The sequence below is a fragment of the Mycetomoellerius zeteki genome, unplaced genomic scaffold (genome assembly GCF_001594055.1).
Source record: "Mycetomoellerius zeteki isolate Tzet28-1 unplaced genomic scaffold, Tzet1.0 scaffold98, whole genome shotgun sequence".
NCBI classification, from domain to species: domain Eukaryota; kingdom Metazoa; phylum Arthropoda; class Insecta; order Hymenoptera; family Formicidae; genus Mycetomoellerius; species Mycetomoellerius zeteki.
In genome coordinates this window covers 343,873-361,607 of record NW_017258021.1, presented here as the reverse complement: position 1 = coordinate 361,607, position 17,735 = coordinate 343,873, and the positions used below count along the sequence as shown (strand labels likewise).

General features: G+C 29.2%; 3 protein-coding genes across 3 annotated transcripts in view; 2 read left to right on the top strand and 1 right to left on the bottom strand.

The window, feature by feature from the left end:
* Window positions 1-1,417: 1,417 nt before the first annotated feature.
* On the bottom strand, window positions 1,418-3,549 carry LOC108730962 (uncharacterized; the record flags this gene model as incomplete). The annotated part of the gene is made up of 3 exons (XM_018460967.1): window positions 3,408-3,549; window positions 2,142-2,485; window positions 1,418-1,786 (listed from the first exon to the last, which is right to left on the bottom strand). Coding segments are annotated over exons 1-3 (735 nt in total), but the record flags the coding sequence as incomplete, so codon positions are not given.
* A 58-nt stretch (window positions 3,550-3,607) lies between these two features.
* Window positions 3,608-4,962, top strand: LOC108730961 (uncharacterized). Its single transcript, XM_018460966.1, has 2 exons — window positions 3,608-3,803; window positions 4,098-4,962. The coding sequence occupies exons 1-2, from the start codon at window positions 3,763-3,765 to the stop codon at window positions 4,921-4,923; spliced, it is 867 nt and encodes a 288-aa protein (XP_018316468.1). The 5' UTR covers window positions 3,608-3,762; the 3' UTR covers window positions 4,924-4,962.
* A 5,819-nt stretch (window positions 4,963-10,781) lies between these two features.
* Window positions 10,782-17,735, top strand: part of LOC108730964 (venom allergen 3-like) — a 10,509-nt gene continuing 3,555 nt past the window's right edge. Inside the window, exons 1-2 of the mRNA XM_018460970.1 lie at window positions 10,782-10,979; window positions 15,092-15,256. Of these exons, the coding sequence (XP_018316472.1) occupies window positions 10,854-10,979; window positions 15,092-15,256 (291 nt within the window). The 5' untranslated portion in view covers window positions 10,782-10,853. The remainder of the gene's footprint in view (window positions 10,980-15,091; window positions 15,257-17,735) is intronic.

Below are 17,735 nucleotides of genomic sequence, written 5' to 3'. Positions count from 1 at the left end.
GGACGACGCTTGCGGGATATTCGTGATTCGCGCCGGCTGTGACGATCTCGAAAAAATCGGTGACAATACCGAAAAAATATGGGGATACTCTAAGATATTTCGAGTACTTTCTAAATCATTTTTAAAAGAGAAGAACGACTAAACTCAATAGACATATCCGTATTATATTGTTATTTAATAATACAACAACAAATTAATTTTTTATTTGAAGAAGAAAAGCTGTGAATGAGATAACGCCAAGGAGAATAGATACTCAAGAGTAAAACACAAGTCATAACATCAAAATCATGTCAAAATAGCTCCACAATAATTATTATAAGTCACTTTTCAATAAGTTACGATTCATTTTGACGTTATTGTGATTTGTTACTCTGCTTGAGTAATATATGCGTTCTTATTATATATTTGCGTGAAAAATGTGCAAAGATAATTCCCATCGCTTTTGCATATTTTTTGATCGATCTAATAACAGAAAACAGGTATGCAAAGTTATAAATTTTAATATGTCTAATATGTGACGATACTCTTTAATAGGTAGTTCGTTCACTTACAACTCAGCGAAGCAGATGAAGAAATTAGTAAGCAATTATGATAATTTAGTCTTTAACAATGCGGCCTCCAGTGGCATGCTGTGTCATCGACTGTCATGAGGCCCTTTGTATGGATAGTTAAGGAAAAAGAATGAAAAGAAACGAGTCAAGAACGAGAGGATCATCTGGTCAATCATAACGAAGCAATTTTGCACGGCTACTCGGTCGAACGATGAATAAGCTAGACGCATACTTCGTATTAAGCATACAATGTGTATTTCATTGAAGATTCCATAATAGTAAACGATAGTCCAGCCTTTTCTTCCGAATGTTATCAACGGCTACCAATAGATTCAATCCAAATTCATCATATTTATATTCTTTGAACTCCCGAAAGAAGTTTAGGTCTATTTAATTGTTTACTAATGTCAAAAATATTTGTTTTTACTCTAAGCTGGTAGTCATCTAAATAAGATAAATGCTTATTCTTCACGAAAGAATTAGGCAAACTAAACAATAAATAGATATACAAAATCATCACTTTATAAAATATAAAATATAGAAAAATATAATTTTTTAAAAATTATTAATAGTTATATTTTTTCTTAAATCTTTATGTAAACAAAGTAAGGGCTTATAAAAGTTTTGGCGCAGTAATCAAAGTGCGCAATATTATTTATTGTGCACTGATTATCACGCTAAAACTCTCATTATTATAGCTCTTGATTTTACTTTATTTTAACGATTTCGACAGTTGGCAACAATTAAATCTTTATGTAATTGACAGAATTACATTTCATTTTATTTTGAGTTATTTTTGATATTTGGTTTTTAAATAAATTAGTATACATATATGTTACTTTTAAGATACCAAATTATTTTCCTTTCTTCTTTCGTTTGTGTTTTTTTTCTTTTACGCTTACTGGCTGCTCTGCATTTTCCTCTACCACATCCGATTCCTTTTCATCTTCTACTTGTACGTCATCATTGGTTTGCAGTGGTGCAACTGCAGATGCAAGTACAGATGACGGTGACGGTATTGGCGGCGGTTTAGGTGTTCTGAGTTCGAGTTCGACATTTCTATTTTTCTGTTCAGAGTATTCTGCTTTCTTTTTAATCCTTAATAAAAAGATATCTTGATCGCCTTCTCTTATATGATCGCTGTACACTTCTTGTGTTCCCGAACTAAATTGAGGATAGACAGTGATGGTCTTGCATTGATGATTATCTTGCTGTCCATCGTTGCATGATCCGATCTGCAGAAATTTAAATTATACATATATATTTTTTCAATAAAGTAAAAGTTGTAAGTTTTCTTAGTATTTTTGTTTCCTTTGATATATTCGTTTTTTTAAATATATATATGTATTTCCTTTTGAAGAAAAACTTTATATAGAATAAAAATCTATATAAAAATTATTTATCTTAATTATTGTATAAATATAAAAATATATAAAATGTTTATATACACAAAATTAGAAACGATAATTTTTGACTAACAATATAATCTAGTTTTACTCAAATTTATAATATTAATTTATTATTTTATTACTCATGCTAAAACGACAAAAAACGACAATTTTTTAAAACTTAATATTGAACGGGACAAACTTTGTAGGCAATAGTTTGCGATTTATAAGGATCTTCTTTTTCATATAAACGATATGCCGAATGAACGCGAAATATAATGCGATCGTCATAATCGGCATTGATTATTTTGGGGCCTGTTTTGCTCGTCGGTCTCTGAATTTCAACGCAGTCGCAAGGTGGTTCCCATTCTTCCCGTTTCCTTTTCGACTTATTTTTATCTTTCTCTAATCTAATAATCAGCTGATTGCTAATCATCTCAGCTCCAATCTCTTGATAATATTTTGAACAAGCATTCTTAACCAGTGAATGTGACGAAGATGATGATGGACAAGGCGGATGGGTTATTGAGGGACAGAGGCACACGTCTTGTCAAAAAATATAAAATTATTTCAATATATATATATATATATCAATATATATACATGGTGGTCCATGTAAAGTATTACAAGCTATTATTCCTGAAAGTGTGTGTCAAATGACTAATATGTTCAGACAAAAGTTTTATGACTTTAAGGAGAGAATAAGATGGTACCATTTATTTGACCTTGGGTAGCGTTGTCAAAGTGAGAGCAAGGCCACTTTGAATTTTTTAAATAGAACCCTCCATTTTTTATTACATATTCTTGTAGCTTACCTTGAGAGCTTTCCAAAACACTATAATTAAGCTCATTTTCATTAAGTACCTACTTTTTGAATTATGAGGCTTGAAAGTTACAATATTGTCGGCATTAGCTTTACACAAGATGTAAAAATGAATTTTTAGTGCAAAAATGAAAATAAAAGGAATAATCTCCAATGGCCTTGATTTTAACAAATGTTATCTAGGACATGATCCTGAACAACATTCAAGAGGTTTTAACCTTCGATCGGACAACTTGCGTAATGCCGACTGTACTGTAACTTTCGAGCCTTATACCATAACTCGAAAAATACTTAATGAAAAAATATTTTGTTTTGAAAAGTGTATAGTGTTTTGAAAAGCTCTCGAGATAAGCTATAGAACCATCTTATGCTCTCCTCAGTCATAAAACTTTTGTCTGAATATATTAATCATTTGACACACACTTTCAGAGATAATAGCTTGTAATACTTTACATGGGCCACCCTGTATATGAATATTTATGCTTTATTTAAAAAATATTAAATACAATTATTTTATAATTAAATATAACAAAAAACAATTTTGTTAAAAATGAGGCATTGGTTGTTAAATTAAATTTGAAGTAAACAATTTGGATTAAAATTTATTTCAACTAATTAACAAAAACAGACTTTTCTTATATTTACCTTGATCATTAGAAAATTGCATTTTTACGGATTACTTGAAATGTGGAATGTTCATTGAAAGAAAGATTATTATTTGTATTATTTGTATATTTAACGTCCCATTTTTATAAAATTGTGGTTGGGATTCAGTACAGTTTCTTTAAATTGATTATTTAATCCGACATATTCACACTGCGTATTATAGAAAACAAATACATCGCAGATTTGCCATTTCTAACATCAATTCGCAGTAAAATTCGCACCATGTCACCATTTGGATAACCCGGTCAAAATTTATTACGTTTACAAACAATTTACCATCATGTTATACAATAAGTTCCATTATTCACATACATAACATAACAAAACAGCAAGAATGATTGCGGCAACTTATAACTGTGGCTGTCCAGCAAAACCGTCTGCCCTGAGCCCTGGATCATTCGGATTACAAGCAGCTTGTTCACCTTGCTATTTTCAACCACACGGCACTCTGCACCATTTACAAAAACAAGCACAATGTTGTACTCATTCCAAAATTATTAAAAAACCAAAACATATCTATTCAACATCTGAAAACGAAGCTTGTTGCTGCATCAATCGTAAAAGTTTTCTTCTGAAAATTCCTTCCCTACACTTATCATCAGCTCTTCCACAATATTCTTGTTGTTGCGCTGTGGATGCACTTAGAATGTATTCGACTCCTTCATGCAGGCTAGTAAGCGCAGCGATCTCTACATCGAAAGAAAGCATGAACAAGCAGTTTCAGAGCAGAAGCAAATCAAAGATGAAGAACCTTGAGATGCCCAACACGGAACAAACCCCAACTGATATAGTCGTATCTGAGATCGTTAAAAAGGAGCAGCCGCACAAGGAGATCGAAGCTATCATCAATGACAATCGCGTCATCATCAGGATGCACAAGGAGACGATCAGAGAGGAGTACGATCCCCCGTGCGAATGCATTGATCAAGTAGTTTCAAAAGAGTCGGCATTGAGTCAAGGAAAGTGCGATGACGGCTTTGTATTCGATATGGCTCATGGAAATTTGGAACTCTGTCATACTCCTCGAGAGGATGCGTCCGTGCCATCGACAAAGAAAACCTGCGAGGAGACGGGATGTCGCACAGTCACGTTGTATCCAAATATAAAAGGCGATATCAGGAGTGCTCCTTATCGCATAGATGGCAGGGAAGTTAGAAGGTCAAAGATGGTAAGACCAATCGATCTTGAAGAAAATCCAAATATATTCCTGTTGAGAATTAGGAAGCACTGTGATAGTGGCGATAAAAGACAGACAATCGATCTTGAGTTCCGAGCACCGCGTCCATGGCTACCAAGAGAGAAGAAGGATCTTCTTAAACCTGAGATATTAGAGGAACATGAAGATATTGACAAGGAACATAAAGATGACATTGACAAGGAATATGAAAGTCATATCGACAAAGAACATAAAGATGACGAGGATCATAAAGATGAGGAGGAGCATAAAGATGACATTAACGAAACGATTTATGCTCACGAGGAGAATAACGAATAAAAAATATAAATTTCACAATAAAATGCCGAAATACTTTTAAGTATGTCTTTTACTATTCACTTGATTTAATATTTACTATCATTTCAATAATATTATATATTATGTCACTAATATCTTTGTATAATAATATAATATCACTAATATTATTAATATCTTTGTACACAGTTGGAAAAAAATGTGTTGAATTTAACATAAATCGCATGTCCCAAACGGTCCACTCAAATTTTTGACTTAATTTTACACAAGATGAATATGTTAGAAAGTAACATAAATATTATGTAAGAGAATAAATACAAAGAAAGATAACATCGACAGTTTATAAACAAACCGTGGGAATATATTTTTTTTCAGAAAATTAACATTTATGATATGTTAAATTAACATATATTTCATTCATTTTTTTTTAGAATTTACGTTTTTTTATGTAAATACATAATTACGTAATTACGTGTTTTTTAAAATACATTATTTTTATGTTACTTGTTCACTAACTTATAAATTGTGTCATTTTTTTTACACTAAGAAACATTGAATATCAATTTAAAAAAAAATCTTTAAATAACATAATCACATTATGTTAAATTAACATTCGAATATGCTAAAAAATTCAAACGTGTATGGACCATTTCCAACACAAATACACAAACTTTTTTACTGTGTAGAATATGTATTTGAAATGATAACAAAAAGTATAACAAGAAGTCTCGTTTAACTTTATTTTAAAAACTTAAAAACGATTAAAAAAGATTGATACTAAATATTAAAATAGAAAATAGAAGTTTTAATATATCTTTTTCCTTTTTACTTTCAATTAACAGTATAGAATTATATTATTGCATTACATTTTTACATATTATCGCATTTACTACTAGAATTAGTATTAAATAATTTTCAGTTTCTATTATGGAAGATACAAAAATAGATAATTGGATTATTATTTTATGGATTTAAAGAAAGAGTATAATAAGGTCTACTATATTCTCACGAGATCACTCTTAAGCTGTCAGCGTGATGCAGGTAATTATTAATGCGTAACAAATTGAATTTCTGGAACGTGTGAGAATAAGAAACTGAGAATTTGATAGTCAGGCTTCTGAGTTCTTTGTATGCATTTAATTTGTCTCGGATTATAGACATATGATTTCAAAATGATAGAAATATAAGTTCATACCTAAAAATAATGTAACAGATGTCAAATACCGCTTTTTTTGGCAATCATTCATTGATTATTTTTAAATGCAAACACAGTTTTATTAATATTAAATTTATATGTATATTCATTGTATAATTAAATTTTTTTATATATTTATATTTATTAATATAGTTTTACATTTTCAGATTTAATTTCTATTTATAAATTATAAATATATTATTTATGCACTAACAATTGCGGAGGCACATCTTTTTACACGTTTTTTATATGCATGCCATACACATGAAATCTATATAATAACATGGACCACAAACGTAATCGTGGGACAATTTAAGAAACGTCGGTGAGGAAATTGTTTGTGCATTACATTCTGTATTCCCGAAGACGTTCAGACGGAGTATCTATAACGGCGAGAGCGAAAAAGAAAGAGATCTTGAAAAATTTCCGGATCGATTCTCACGACTCGGAGCTTGGAGTCAGGTGCGCGCGTGAATGGACTTCTGGCTTTCATTCATCTCTTCTTGAAGATTCGAATAGCCACCCGCCCACCAAGGCCCCCATTTTTTGACGTCCGACAGTCTCGAAAGAATAGAAAAAGAAGATAAAGAAAAAAAAACGATGATTTTTCAGTAAAGTGCGTGACCTGAAATCGAGCCGTTTTCAAGCATCCAGTTCTATTGATGCATATAACGATAAGCCGAAGCTTATTTGAGCAGACCGTGATTTTTCAATTCACCTGATAGGCTTTTCATGGTTCTGGATTTATTAATGCTCGAATTTCCATAACAGATTGTATGCTATATTTAACAGTTCAACGAATGTTCTGATATAAAAGACTAATATGTAATACTATAAATTGCTTCTTAAAAGATGGAAGTCAAATATACTAAATTGCTAAATTAAAATAATTTTCTTTATTTGAATATTTTTCAGAAAAGTCATATAATTTTTCAGCAATTAACACATTGTGATTAAATTTTTCATGTCACAATTTAATCGTATTTTTAAATATTGTTGTTAATATTCAATAGTTTTAACAATCAAATTTCGAAGTAAGAAGATATCTATTAAATTAAACTAGTTTACTTACAATATATTGAAATTTTATTGTTTATTTATCTCAATTTTTTGTTTACCTCAATTTATTTACCTCAAATGTTTGACGAAACGGTAAATTGCATTGGAAATATCTTCTTGCACATAAATATGCCTTGCTTCACGTGAGTTACCATTCGCACAACCGTAAACAAAGTGACAAAGTCAAAGTCAAAGTCACAAAATCAAAAATAGACAGTTCTGATCTTTGAGTGTGTATGTCAATCTTTGAGAAGCAGGCTCGATGGATGTACCATGGCGCAAGGTGGACATTTTCAACAATTCATCTAATTGTTTTATTTCATCAGAAGAACTGAAGCCTGTGTGTGTTTTTTTGTTTTTCTGTTTTTGACTAGTTTTTAATTAGTTCAAGCTGTATTTCTTTCAAATAAACAGATGATTACTACACGTTTAAATTTTTTTATTTCGGAAACTAAGCCGTTTGGACACATGTTTATATGAACTTTTTTACTTGAAATGAGCCAAAGAATCGCTCTGTTGAATATGGCAATATAACTAACACTCTGTATACTATATATATGCAAGTACATATATAGTAGTATATATATATAATTCACATTTTGAATTATTTAAAAAAAAACAATTAAGATCTATATAGCTTCGACCGGCATTAGGTCTTTAATATATTATTAGATAATAATAAATTTTTATTTAATTTGAGTTAATTCAGTCTTAACGTAATTTTAACTGAGTTATTTTTTGTTTATTCAACTTTTAACTACATTAGTTTTGTAAGCCATTAACTTTAACTTAATTTAGTTTAAAAAAATATTAATTTAATTTTAAAAAAGTTTTAATTTACCCAATCCTATTTATAGTAGTATGCAATTTTCAAACAATATGGTATAGGTATTGTACATTATGTCATTGACGTATTGCACATCGTGTGTTAAAGTGCCCCTACAGAAAAATATATTATTGGACTCGTAAAAAAAACTATTAAAATGAATAATGTACAATAATGTACTTAAATGGTTTTCCAATGATTTCCAATAATTTTTTCGCGAATCCAATATTTTCCGTAAGGGTAATCTCTATTAGCCTCAGCTATACACACGGAATCCCAGACATCTCAATGCAATTTGCTAAATCGAGATTTTTTCGTGTTTCTGAACTTTTCTTTTTCTTTAAATTTATATATCTTGAAGTTTCTTAATTCTATTGACTTTTACACCTTATGGACTTGTTTCTTAATCAATTCTCCATCAATTGAAAAAAAAAATTAATTGAAATATGTCCATTTTTACGGAAGTTACGGAAGTACGATAACAAATATGGAATCCCAGGGACCCGAGTGTATATATCAAAAGTAGAAAAAAATAGTGTGTATAGCTAGAGTTAATACGCAGTTTTTTTCCTGCGTGTTACATAATCAAATGTCAAATGTGGTTTGTGCACAGCTGTGCAAATTAAAATGCTGCACGTGGCTCTGATGGCACGTGGCTCTTCTTATTAATTATTATGTATGCTAATTAAGACTTTTCAATAACACATTTGTTTCTTCTTTAACATATTTCAGTGCATTTATTTCGCAAAATAAAATTTAAATTTAAAATACGCATATTATAAATTTATTTATAATATTTGTAATTTATAAGTTTATAACATTATTATATGAATATATCATATTATTTATAACATATATAATTCGTAAATTAATGTTATAATATTTTGAAAATTTAAATACTTTTTTAAATTTTCGTTGTTTAAATATAACACAATGACGTTAATCTTACTTTATTTAAAATTTAGAAAAGATACAGAGGGTATAGCAGGATAAAAAGGTGATTTCGGGCCCCCGCACGTAATCGATTGCAACAGAGAACAAAATGAACATCCAGATGAAAGAATATTTTGTACAAAGTTTCATCCAAAAAGAGTTACACTATTTCGAGATATCGAACAAAATATGATTTTTCATTAGTATTTTTTTCCCCGCTAAATCTAAACGGATCTTTAAAAAAAATCATGGATATAAAGGGTATCAAAAAGATTAGAGTAAAAATTTTTTTGTCATTCCTGGCTCAAAATTCTGTTTTTAAAAATTCAAGAATTTTTAAAATCGCATTTTTTATATGATCTGAATGTTTGACCACTTTTAAAATAATTCAGCAGCTAAATCTCATCATAAAAATTATATTCAATATTTTTTTCAGATTTTTAGATTTGGTGGAACATAACGAAAAAAAAATTAAAACCGTTTTTTCATCATTTTTCGAACCTAAAATATATTAGTTGACATACTTTAAGTTGTTCCTAAATATAATTGTACTTACCTTCAATCCCACTTCTGCAGACAATACTTTAAAACTTTAATATTATAGAGTTCGCAATTATTTTTCATTGTACGGGCTAGTATATAAATTTCAAATCAAATCTCAATAAACAACTTTTATATTTTGTGCACTAAGAATAACATCGCACTTATTTTCTAGAATCAAATTGTAATTTGTTTTACTTATATGTATGTATTTTCATTTTGAACTTGAACCTTGAATAACATATCAGTTATTCTTCATGGTAATATATTATTTTAGATAATCATTTAAATTTATAAAAGTTTAAATTTTTGAGGATCTTTTTTTGAACATGGCCTGACCTTTTCATTTTTATGTTGATATTATTTTGTATGTTCGGCCACCTATTTTCGATGCTCTCAATAACTAAATCCACTTGAACATTAGTGAATAGAGAGACAACGTCGAGCGAGACAAAGACTGAGTCATCTATCAAATTTAAATGTGATAAGTCTTTGGCTAGTTGAAAACTGTTCTTAATGTGCCCCATCGGTTTTTCAAAGCAAGAATCCAAAATTTTATGTAAAAAAACCGCTAAATTATGTAAAGGACTTCCAATGGATGAGACTATGATACCTAATGGATTGCCTGTTTTGTGTATTTTTGGTAATCCCTTGGTATTATAGCATTAGTAGAATTTAGAAAATTATATATATGATCGGTCACATATTTATTTCTTTTCCAAGTTTTCAACAAAGATTTAAGATCACTCAAAATTCTGTTAGTCGGATTGTGCGGAACAACAGAATACGTATCGGTGTCCGATAACAAAATTTCCATTTTATCAATATAATCGATTTTATTCATGGCAACAACCACATTGCCTTTGTCCGCTCTCGTTAAAAATACTTATGGATTTTCTTTAAAAAATCGTTTCGTAGCATCCAAAGAGTCTAAGATCATACCATCAATGTCCGATCTATTCTCTGTGATATTTTTGATACTTTGTACGTATGGTAAAAAACTGTTTCTGAATCCATTCGAGTTTATTTTTAGTCTTGTTAAATTATCCTCAATATGAAGGTTATCCGTTTCGCGGGTTTTCTCCGTGGCCATGCCTTGGCATTCCAAGAATGGACATGGACACGGAAAAAACCCGCGAAACGGATAACCTTCATACAGAAAGCACCCGTGGAAGCCTCAAGAAGATTATCCTCTCAATATGTTTTATAAATTCTAACGTAATAGATCCACATTGTGAGGAGAAAGAAAATGCTAATGTGTCTTGAATTAACTGATAACGCGCTGCATATAAATTGTGCTGCACGTTCGGTTCAGCTCGTTAGTAGTTTGAAAAAAGCTAGAAAGGCAACAATAAAGTCGCGCTTTTATCATACAAGAAATTATCGAATCAAGAAAGAATAATGACAGGAATCTTTAATCTTCTGTGTATACTCGTAATCACGATGTTTACTATCGTAACCGTAGCAGATTACTGCAAAATGAAATCATGCAAGGAAAGAAGTCATACTATGTGCAAATACAACTCCGTAAGTAACAATATAGTCATATATTCACAAATGCAAAAATTATGTCTTGTATACTTACAATTAACGCACAATCAAGTTCTTTATAATATCTTAAAAGTATATCTTAAAGAGCATATCTAATATTTTTAATTTTTAAATTAAATTATTGAAACAAATAATTTGTGAGATATATGTAAACATATATATAAAATAAAGAAGAATTAAACATGGGAATGTAAATCTTTTTATATAATGCTTTTTTTAAAAAGTTTGTAAAATGGTATATGATATCTGTCGTAGTTATGCATAATTTTACGATTATTATGGCAATATTATTAAGGAGAAATAACACTTCTTTAATTTTGTAATTATTAAAATATATGTATGTACACAGTAAAAAATTTTATGTTAAATTTAACACATTTTACATGTTCCAATCTACCAGACTGTGATATACTTAACATATGCAATATATAGATTTAACAGATATTTACTGTTACAAAGAAAAAATAACACAAAATATCTGAACCTTTTTACATATAAAATATGCAACTAGCTGTACAGAATATATTTCTTCAATAAAATTAACATTTATAATATATTAAATTAATGCACATATTTTATTTATGTATTCTTAGAATTTATAATGTTTTAAAACTACATTTTTATATTATTTGTTACCTATAAATTGTGTTATTTTAACATTGAGAAATGTTAAATTTTTTTTAATTTAACACAAAATAGTCAAATAACGTAATTACATTATGTTAAATTAATATTCGGATATGTTAAAAATTTAACACAAAAATTTTAATAAGGATTCGTTTTAACATAAATACAAAATATTTTTTACCGTGTATATGTATATGTAGAGTTTAAGTGTAATTAAATAAATATAGTCTATAAAATATTAATAAAATCTACAGAATGTACGAATTTTGAAAGGATACTTATAAACATGCATTTGAGAATCATATATAGAACATCATTGAGATTGTTTAAATGATCCTTTTTCTGAATTTTATAATTTTATGTCCGATATATAGTTCATTTATTTCGGTTAGCTTATTCTGTATTTCCCCTTTTTAAATTAATATAATTCTTTAATTCGCAAACTTATTACAATAAGATTTAGTCTTTAGCTTTTAGGTTCAGGTCTATGTTTCATCTGTAGATACATATCTCGCTGTATTTTATTCTTCCGCTGTATTCTTTTGCATATAACTAATGCATATCAATAAAGTTATTAAATTATTATTATCTTAAAGACCTAATGTAATTATCTTCTCGTGTTAATCTTCCATGGTCCAATTGGATTTAAAGACCAAAGCTTTTCCAATTTTAAATTATTCATTAGACAATAAGCGGAAGGGAGATCGGCTCCTCTCTCTAAAAAAAGTTATTAAAGTGTTTCTTTAGTAATGCCGAAAATATTTGGGGTGCTTCATCAGGGGCATCAGGGCCCACCCAAAATTACAAATATCTATATAATTTGGGTAAAATATTAAAACTATGTGTATATCTTAACCGTCTTAATGAAATAGTATGGAACATACGATAGTAAATCAAGACCTGCATCTCCAACGAACGAAAACACATGCAGGTAAATATCTTTCCAGAATAGCCATTGACTTGTTACTTTCTTGTGACCATTAAAATAGTAAATTTTAAACTATTATAATCTCATTTTTGAGAAAAGTCTATGGTAAGATTTGTGTGCAGTTAGTTAAAGAAGCGTCTGCGAGCCTTATTTGTCACTATCACTAAATTATATGTAAAAGGCTACATTTTAACTTTTTTTTCTCTCTTATTTCATCATTAACCTATATCGTGTACTGTAAAATTTTGCACATATCAATTTCGGTACTTGTACTTTATTATATAAAAAAATTAGACATTTCTATGGTAACTCGATTTACTAAAGAACCACTTTAATAGTGAGAACTTAAGTGATGCCATATTTTGTCAGTCGTATTTCGTACAGCGGCAGGTAAAAGTCGAGCATATGCTACCAGTGACCCGATTAGACCGGCGAACTTGTTTTTTGTGTAAGTGAATTATGTTTTTTGCTATTTTTATTTTTTATTTTGATATGCACTGATATACAAAATGTATATCACATTATATAATAATGTGATATACATTATATAATAATTACAATTACATTAGACTATCGTATCCGTGCGTTCTGATAGATAAGTTAAATCAGATCGTTCATCATTAAATCCTTTTCGATACACAAGGTGTATACGCTAAGTACTCGTACGTTAAAAGATTTTAAGCAATGATTCGTCACACAAATTTAAGATGAAAATCTCTTTGATTACTGTATGGAAACCACTTCTTCATCCAGTAAATAAAAAGAAAAGATTGCAATGGGCGTAGAAAACACAAGAATTGGACTGTAGAAGATTTTAAAAAAGTGTTATGAACGGATGTGTTCAAATTTGAGATATTTGACAGCAAAAGAAGAATATACGTATGTACAACGCTCGGCGAACGAAAAGATGATGCCCAATTGCATATACCAACTGTCAAACATGGTGGAGGATCCGTAATGGTTCGGGGGGCATTTTACTACTATGGAGTGAATGCTCTGTGTAGAATCAAATGTGGAAATTTTGATCAGAAAGGATACCACAAAATCCTTGTTCATCACACAATTCCTGCAGGAAAAAAATTGATTGGCCGGGGATTCATTATGTGCAGCAAGATAATGACTTGAAACACACTTCAAAGCTTTGCAAGAATTTCTTGATGAAGAAAAAAGAAGAAAATAAATAAATACTAAAATTAATGGAATGGCCACCACAATCGCCTGATCCAAACCCAATCGAACTTCTATGGGAAGAACTTGATCGTAAAGTGAGGAATCAGTGTCCAATCTCTCAAGAAAGCCTCTGGAATATATTAGAAGCCTCTTGAAAGCAATTAGAGCCAATTATTTTGCAAAATTTGATCAACAAGATGCTTAGAGTAGTAAAAAATGTATTAAGGGCTAAAGGTGGCTTTTTTGATGAAAAGAAGGTTTGACTTTTTCTAATCGTAAGGGTCTCAAATGATAAGATTTTATTTTGTTTTTTATACTTTATTTAAATAAATATAATATTTTCTTTGGTTTTGATCGAATATTCATGTTTATCTTAAACGTTTTTATCCTTGTACCGTAAGTATGCATGGTGTCCAAAGATTTTTAACCGGCAGTGTATATCTGAAACGGCTTAGTTAAAAAGAATATCAAAATTTAAAAAAAATTTTGTTTTTTTCTAAAAATTTCAAAAACCGTTCGAATTATTATATTTTGATGAAACTTTGTAGTTTTAGACTCTATATATAAGAAAAATTTTGTGTTCTTCTCAATTTACGAAAAGTATATAATAAATTATAAAAAGTGTTTATTTTAGTTATAAAGTTTATTTTATCTATTAAAGACATTCATTTTTCCTCTTTAAAAGTTTTATTGTTAAAATTCCTTAATAAGAGGGAATTTAATTTATATATGCATGTTCGTGTATGGGAATATTCTTGCGAATGATAACACTCACTCAAATGTACAAAAACGAATATTTAATATAGGATTCCAAATATAGGATTTCCAAACAATGTCGGATACGTGTTACACAGTAAGAACAGTAGTATAGTAATAATAAGAAAACTAGCTCTCTTGATCGATGTCGCGATCGATCGAACGGAATGAACTCTGGCGGAACGCCAGACTAATAGCGAATTCGATTGGACGCACTCAGTGCGCACTGGTGCACATTAAAGCCGTCGTACACGAAATAACGTAAAGATATGTTTATAAATAAACATAGAGATCGATTAAATCGTGAAATACTTAATACATTTTATTGTACTATTAGGTAAAATATGTATTTCATAATTCGAAATATTTGCATTTCATTTTTATACTTAAATTAAATTAGTGTACAACGGCTTTAATATGCACCAGTGCGCACTAGTTCTTCCAATTAAATTCGCCATAAAACTAAAGGTAACTAGCGGAAAACGCTAGGCGCTGCGGAAAAAAGGGCGCGTCTTTTGATATTGACGCTAACTGTAATAAATGCACGAACAATGCATATATTAAGAATGTATTTGTTAGCTAATTTTACAAAATCATGATGTCGTAGTCAAAACCAGCAAAAGAATGCGGACAATCAGAAGTTGGCCTTAGTGATACTGACAAGACGATTATAGTAAATAAACACAATGAACTGAGACTGAGAATTGCATCGGGTCAAGAACCGCGTGGAAACCCAGGTCCGCAACCAGAGGCGGTTAGCATGCCAAACATGGTAAGACATAATACATATTATATTATATAATAAATTAAAAAATAGACGAAAGAATATTGAATAAATACATATATTTTTATTTACTTCAAACAATTAAATTCTTATTTAAATCTTTAAAAAGAAGTAAAATTGTTATTTAACCCTCTAATAACAATATAGAATTTTTAAGGTACAATCAACTTTGAATTTTAAGAAAACGAATAGATAGTGGAATTTGGTAGTCTCTTGTAAAAATCGTGGTAATGTTGAAAATATGTGTATACAAAGTATCCAGTTATTTTCATTGTTTCATTACATGGACCAACAGAAGTCATGCCTGTTAACAGCAAATTATATTGTAGACTGCGTAAGATATTATAAATAAAAAATTTAGATTTTTTCGTGTTTTACATCTTTTGACGCTGATTTTAATAAGTATATAAAGATTTTATTTTTAAAATAAGTTTTATCGATGTTTATTATAAATCATTTTTCACTGATGTAAAAGCAAAATTAACATTTACGATGATATATTAGACATACATATTCATAAAATACTTGAAATTGAAGAAGTATTTCCTTCTGAAAGATTTGATAAATTAGAAAAATGTAAAAGATATTCATTTTGTCTTTGGTCAAATAAAGAAAAACTGCATATAACATTATACTATGCCGTATATGATAAATTAATTGAGAAAAGCATTGTACACATTATTGTGCAGGCTGTGCTGTATAATTCTTATTTTAGAATTTAATTTAATTTTTTTTGCTCATAAAAATCTTCATTTTTAGGCTCAAATAATTCAACTTGTTGAAGCCATTATCATTATACTACTTTTTTCTGAAATTCATATTCTCAAGTATTGAAATCTAAAAGGATTTTCTTTTTCATTCACTCTCTGTCATAAAAACTTCAAAACTCTTACATTTAAATTTGTAAAAAATAAGTAAAATACAATCCAACTTCTATTATAGTAAAAACTTGTTGTTAAAGATTTTACAAGTGTACAAGAATTTTTTCAGATTTTTATATAGTCCGGAACAATAAAAAAATCTGCTGTGGACTTCAATGACTTAAGCTATGATTTTGACAGAAAAAATGTTCATGTTGTCAGTGAAGAATTAATTATGATAATTTTAACTTAAAAATTCAATCATTCTTTTATAACGGTTTTTGTATAAACTAAAAATAGATGTAACAATGGATAACATTAATTAACATTTATTTAATTTTAATATCACAAAGCGTTTAATTCTTATTTATATAGAGGAAAGATCCCTTATTATGAAATAGGCACCTAATATGAGATATAGCGGCGTATCTGCTAAACTAATAAACGCTATCTATTGATTCCACCATGAATTTATTGCTCTTGGATTGAAAACTTTTTAGTGAAAAATTCATTATTAAATCATGCCTGTAGTCGTTGTAAAAAAAGATTTTAGAATTTGGATGTCTTCAAGTTTCATTGAGATGAGCCTTTAAACCTTGTTCATTATTTAATAAGTAAATATTTGGCAATAAATTTTTATGCAGCGATAGAGTAAAATCGTACTAATAGAAAAATACAGGATATGTTGTATTGCTTAATGACAGAAGTTAGATTTTATGATCGTAGAGAATCGTAAGGCGTGGAAATCGTAATAAGAGATACCCCAGGATATTTCTAATATGAAATAACCTATGCTTCTATATCATAGTGAAAATCGTTGCTAAAGTATAAATGCTATTATACAATAATAAAAATGACAACCGGAATGAACATCGAGTGCATGTTTCTGCGATGCTTGGTTCCAACTATTTGAAGACGAGTCCTAGGTACAATGCATCGCATGCTCATTTTGCGCGCATACTGGCTGTGTTTGTTTGTATTTTAGAAACATAAAATAAAGTTTTTTAATTGCAATACTAATGTGCTTTGCGTTTTATTATCGATTTCTTGGGGGAGCCTTCATATTAAAAGCACAATTTTTTAACTTTGCCATTTACTCACTTTTTACATTTCTTTAATTTAAAAAAAAATAGAATTTAATTTAAATTTTACATAACATTATCTTAAAACTTATTAAATTCCCTTCAAAATGACCTATTATTTTTTAAAATTCTATCCATAGATTTCTAACATTTACTCAAAATGAACTCAGTATATCATAATAGGGGCTTTTCCTCTATCTATAAAGAGAAATGTATAAGCGCATTATGGATTTTCATAATTTATAATTCTCACGAAAAAATTCGAAAAATGAAATGTTATCTGTAATGTTATGTACTATGTAATACAAAAAAGATACATATTTGAAGCAAATATTTTTATTTCAAATTAGAATTTATATACATAATATAATGATACCTACATAAAATTGTATGAATAGATTTTTTGTATGAATAGGGTAACTTTTAGGTAACAGACATTGAAGTTTCTGGCCTTTGTGTATAAGTACATGTGTGCATAATTTACATACCTAACACACACACACACACACACACACACACACACAC